The 5,583-nt window shown below is 47.6% G+C and overlaps 1 protein-coding gene across 1 annotated transcript; it reads left to right on the top strand.

Annotated features, from left to right (window-relative positions):
• The first annotated feature begins 1,377 nt into the window (after positions 1-1,377).
• LOC124652031 lies at positions 1,378-2,456 on the top strand. Its single transcript, XM_047191054.1, has one exon. The coding sequence runs from the start codon at positions 1,447-1,449 to the stop codon at positions 2,407-2,409; it is 963 nt and encodes a 320-aa protein (XP_047047010.1). The 5' UTR covers positions 1,378-1,446; the 3' UTR covers positions 2,410-2,456.
• Positions 2,457-5,583: the final 3,127 nt, after the last annotated feature.

The raw sequence follows: 5,583 nt of genomic DNA on the forward strand, positions 1-5,583 counted from the left end.
TGGCGGAAACTATTTTTACTGGTTACCATCGAAAACAAATAATACCGAACGAAATTTTCCGGTATTCAAATAATTTTCTAAAGTTTTTTTTAATAAAATTTTGACAAAATAGTAAATTTTTTTGAGAAATTTTGGTCGACATTTAGACGGTTTTCGGTCGACATTTAGACTGTATTTATGGGTACCGAACGGAATTTTCCGGTATTCAAATAATTTTCTCAAATTTTTTATAAAATTTTGAAAAAATAGTAAATTTGTTTGAGAAATTTTGGTCGATATTTAGACGGTTTTTGGTCGACATTTAGACGGTATTTATGGGTACCGAACAAAATTTTCCGGTATTCAAATATTTTTCTGAAGTTTTTTTATAAAATTTTGAAAAAATATTAAATTTGTTTGAGAAATTTTGGTCGACATTTAGACGGTTTTTGGTCGACATTTAGACGGTATTTATGGGAAATACCGTTACCCACATGTATTTTTTGCCTACCAAGAAAAAACCATAATCAATATGCTATATAATGTCATGATATATCTAATTTTAGACACATCTAAGACATATTCCATAGGATGGGTAGACTGCAATATATGACAGTTTTCTTATTATTTTAAGATGCCATGATTTTTTTTTCTTTTGTGTCCATGGAGTTGATGCCATTCATAACATGGTTGGGTCGGTCTGCTTCTCACGTGTTATAGTCCAAATCTCTTTTTTAAACGGATGAAGCTTCTTTTATTTTGATGCATATACGTTCTTTAAATCTTTTTTTAAAATAGACGAAGATTCTTTTCTTTTGATCCAATGGAGGCATACAACTAAGTTATGGCCACACGTTCCAGCCAGTTTTCTTGCAACTACCATAATACACGTTTTTTTTTGTTAACAGACGTGGCAGTTTTAATTAGATCTGAAGTAGTCCATACATAAGATAAGATACCAAATTATTTTTTCTTTTCCTACCAAATAACAAATAACAATATGGGTCCACCAATGGTGACAGGTTTATACGTCTAAAATAATATTGGCATGTACATGTTACGTAAAACCGTGAAATCCTAGCCGTAAATTTTAGATCTAACTGACAAAATAATTAGAATGATGTGGTTTAACGTGGCGCCTCTATTTCAGAATCACGTATTGTGCTTTTAGTATATAATAGATACTACACAGGCCGAGCTCGACTCCCACATTTCGAAAGAGAAATGACTCTGTCAGTGGAATATTCAAAGTCTCCTCTATGGAAGACATTATACAATCGTTACTTGTTGGTCGCTCCTACTTGCTAGTCGCTACTTGCTACGTACGCGTTATATATATCCAATAATTCTGTTTCCTGACTAGTACCCAGTCGCCGGTTCTCCCTTGATATACCCATTACTTGTGTGTCTTCTCAGTTCTCACAGCATCATTGCGACAGTTTCTAGCTGCTCAAACTATATACAGCCATGGCAACCAACCAAAACGAGACACCTTCGTTCTTCAACTTCCTAAAGGAAGGAGTCCTCCTGCCGAGCCGCAACCGGAGGCTCTTCACAGCAGTCTGCGCGCTCATCCTTGTCTCCACCGCGCTGCTCGTCCTTGGCAACGACCTCGCCGTGCAGCGCATCCACGACCAGATCCAGCTCGACGTCAAGGCGCTCAGCACCACAGAGCCCGGAAGCGTCCAGTTCGCCAAGCTACTACAGGAGATCCAAAATGACACCAAGAAGCTCCTTCTCGTCGCCATGGGATCCATCCTGATCGCCGTCGTCGTCGGATCCGCCGTTCGGATCGTCGTCCTCTTCGCCGCCGTCTCAACCTACTCCAGCGACGGCGAGCAGCGCGCTACTACTTTTGGCGCGCTCCTCGGCAAAGCCAAGGCGCAGATCAAGGGACCCCTGCTCACGCTCGCCTTCGTCCTCGTCGTTGAGATCGTCTGCGTCGTGCCTCTGGTGGCCATGGTAGCACTTGTCGGCTTTCTCGTGGCGAAGCAATACCTCGTGGCTTTGCTTGTGGTCTCGCTCCTCGTGATCGCTGCCTCCGTCTGCCTCGTCTACTTCTCCTTCATCTGTTCTTTCAGCGTCGTGGTGGCGGTGGCCGAACCCGACTGCCACGGCGCAGCCGCGTTAGGAAAGGCGTGGAGGCTGGCGAGCGGGAAGAAGTGGCAGATCGTGCTGTACGTCGCCATCACCGGAGCACTGGCCGCGGCCGTGTTGCCGGTGCACACGCTCGCAAGGACTTGCGCGGGTAACAGCGTGGCGCCTGGGTTGCTCCTAGGTCTGGTGTACGTGGTTATGCTGGCGCTCGTGGAGTTGTTCGCCGTCTGCGCCATGACCGCGTTCTACTACGAGCGCAGGGAGAGCATCGACAGCCAGCTGGGGGCTACTACTGTTTACGCCAAGGTAGCAACGGAAGAAGCAAACGCTTGACTTGATCATTAGCTCAACTTGGTGTCTGACCCATGTAAATTTCGGCTTGTAATACTACTATATGTAGTGCTAATACTCCATCTGTCTACAAATATGAGGCTTATATATGTTTTTTTAGTGTGTACATATATGTGAATTTAGATAACTTTGAATCATGTGGACGAAAAGGATAGTATAATCTAATCTTTTTGAATAAGGCCAGCGTTAGGCATCAACCGGCTGTAAAAAGCCCACAGATCAGCCACCTTCCGGATCAACTCAAGTGAGCGAATTCCGCGTGTCCGATCATGGTACAAAAAGGTTATCCAACATTTTTTTATTTAATTACGAAATAATGGTTCAATTTTTTTTGCCAATGGTACAAAAAAACTCCGAATGTATCAATTTTCTTTGCATATGTAAAATTTCAAAAATGTGAAATTATTATACAACATTTCTCTACGATGCATCCAACATTTTAGTTTCATGTATCCAACATTACACAATAAGATATGTAACATTGGTGCAAATTTCCGTACCAAATTCATGGAGACACCACCGTGCCTGATTTGAGGTCGCTGGCAACAAATCCGCGGGCAGCGGAGGAGCAGCCCGTAGCGGCCAGCGAGATCGGTAACTCTAAAACAACCACTTAAATGCCATAGAAAATAGTAAAATATCTGCATTAACCGATCCATCTCACGAATGGTTTTTAGTATCGAGACATTAGGTATTATCATTTTCTTGTTAGCAGTATCATATCGTAGAATCCTATTGTAGTATGATGGAGGAAGAAGTGGGTCACACTTGGGAGCTATCCAATGTTGACTTGTGATGTTGTTGACGAAGGAACTCTGACTTTCCATGGCCATTGCGGGTGCTGATGCCTAAGCGTTTCAGCTCGGACCTGGAACATGCAGGAATCGTACATTGCTACTACTATCTAAAGGTATAATAGATGCTCCCCATAGAGGGTCTCACAACGATTTGAGCACGTGGACCGTCGGATTTTTTCATCGGTGCATCTCGTCCATTCGTTTTGGGCACTCCTCTCACTAGCTAACCCCATGCAATGGCAAATTGTTACCCGCCTCCGGCTGCATGTGGGCCCCACCTTTGCCGGCCTCGCATGTCAGCCACTGCGACTAGGATATCTGTCAGTGCACATTGGCGTCGGGCAGTGGATCTCCACCCCGCAGGGGTATTTTCGGTATTTCGCGCGGCCTGTTATAAAAGCGAGCCCCCAGGGCAAAAAAAACCCTAGCCACCTCACGCCCCCGCCCCGCGACCGCCCTCGTAGCCTGCCGCCGCCCCGCCCTTTCCCTGTTGTCGTCGCCGGCCGCCGCCTCCAGTCGCGGCACTTCGAGCCGCCTCCAGCCCTGCTCCCTCGCTCCCCAGGTCGCCGCCTCGAGCCGCCGGACAACACGAGCGCTGGCAACCGCCTCGACCACCCGCGCGCCAGGCCAGGAAGGCGCAGGCGGAAGCAATGGACGACGGCGACGCGCGCGGCCTGGAGGAGCAGGCGGCGGCGGCCCTCGCCGTGCGCTGCGCCGCGGACGAGGACGCGCTGCGGCGAACTGCGTGCAGCCTGGAGGAGCAGGCGGCGGCCGCAGCCGAGGCGGCGCGGGAGGCGGCGGCGGCCCTCGCCGTGCGCCGCGCCGCCGACGAGGACGCGCGCGGCGCACGCGTGCGGCCTGGAGGAGCAGGCGGCGGCCGCAGCCGAGGCGGCGCGGGAGGCGGCGGCGGCCCTCGCCGTGCGCCGCGCCGCCGACGAGGACGCGCTGCGGCGCAGCGCGGTCGCGCTGGACGGGGACCTGCGGCGCCTCCAGGGCCATTGCTCCACCGTCGCGCCTCAGTTCTAGGTGATTTCCCCTTCCCCTATTCTCCTCTCTTTCTCCCTCCTCTTTCTCTAATTTGTATCTCCCGTCTTTCGTCTTCTCTCTGTTTCTATCAAAGCAGCAGGCAACATGCACAGGCGGCGGATTTTGGATTTCGACAGCCACGAGGATGAGCGGAGCAAGTCGCGATATGGAGGTCTGCCATTGAAGACGCGACATGGCTTGGTGGTGAGGAAGGGCTTCTGGGGCGCATGGTCACCTCCATCAGCTTCCTTGGCCCATGGTTCTTGGTCAGCAGACCAGAGGTGAGGCACACTTCTTGGTCCCTCTCCTTCTAATCGACTCCATGTCTGAACTTTCTAACTCGCTGATGTAGAACAAATTATGCACGCCACTGCTCGATGATATGCTAAAACCGTTTGTTTCATGTTTGGGGTTATGTTGAAGGATAATCAATGGTTTATTGTTTCTAGGCTATGTCCCAAAGCTCTGGTATTCAACTTTTGTTCAGTGAGATTTGAATTCTTTTTGACACCAATATATATATTCATTTATGTGTTCTGTAACTTAGGCTCGGTGCCAAAGAGAGGTCGATTCGAAGCCTATGTTTGGTGTCAACACAGGAGAAGTAATGTGGTGGATTTGTGGATGGAAATCCCAGATCGAACATGGGAGAAGGATCCTGATGGCATTGCTCTTGTGGATTTCATTAACTCGATTTTACTGTAGAACATAATTTGTTTTCCTTTTGTAGATGGTCCAGCTTGTGTGATGTTGCTTTTGTTGTTCCTTCCACTCTTGACATAGCCATCGATTATTTGATACTATAATATATTATTTTCTTTTGTTTCCCTGGTTGTATATGAATGTTTCCTATTTTGTTTGTAATTTCAGTGCTTGAGATTATTCTATTGATTTTTTTCTAAAAGCTAATAAACAAATTAACATTTTCACCTAAATTTTAGTAGTGTTATACAGAGTGTGCATAGGCATGAGTTCCACGGGATCATGCGCCAAGGCGCACATCTAAATCTAGTTTTGTACAAAACCTGCACCTTCAAGGTCTGCAGGCAGGAATGCTCTTCTTGTTCTTCCCGGGGGAAGTGAGTTACATCCTAGAGCTACCTAGTTTTGCCTCACGATGATGTTGAGGAAGGAACTCGCACTCTCCATGGCCATGGCAGGGGCTGATGCCTGAGTGTTTCAGCTCGGGACCCTTGAAGATGTAGCCTTGTACATCGGTCTATGATTTTATACAAGACCTAAACCTTCAAGGTGCCCTTGCAGGAATGTTCTTCCTTGAGGAAGTGGGTTGTGAATTTTGCGCCTGCGAGATGGCTATACACCAGAGCTAAAA

The sequence above is a fragment of the Lolium rigidum genome, chromosome 5, assembly GCF_022539505.1.
Source record: "Lolium rigidum isolate FL_2022 chromosome 5, APGP_CSIRO_Lrig_0.1, whole genome shotgun sequence".
Classification (NCBI taxonomy): Eukaryota; Viridiplantae; Streptophyta; class Magnoliopsida; order Poales; family Poaceae; genus Lolium; species Lolium rigidum.

Excerpts from the sequence above, each read along its gene's own strand:
- LOC124652031 (XM_047191054.1), top strand. The coding sequence starts at position 1,447 with ATGGCAACCAACCAAAACGAGACACCTTCGTTCTTCAACTTCCTAAAG.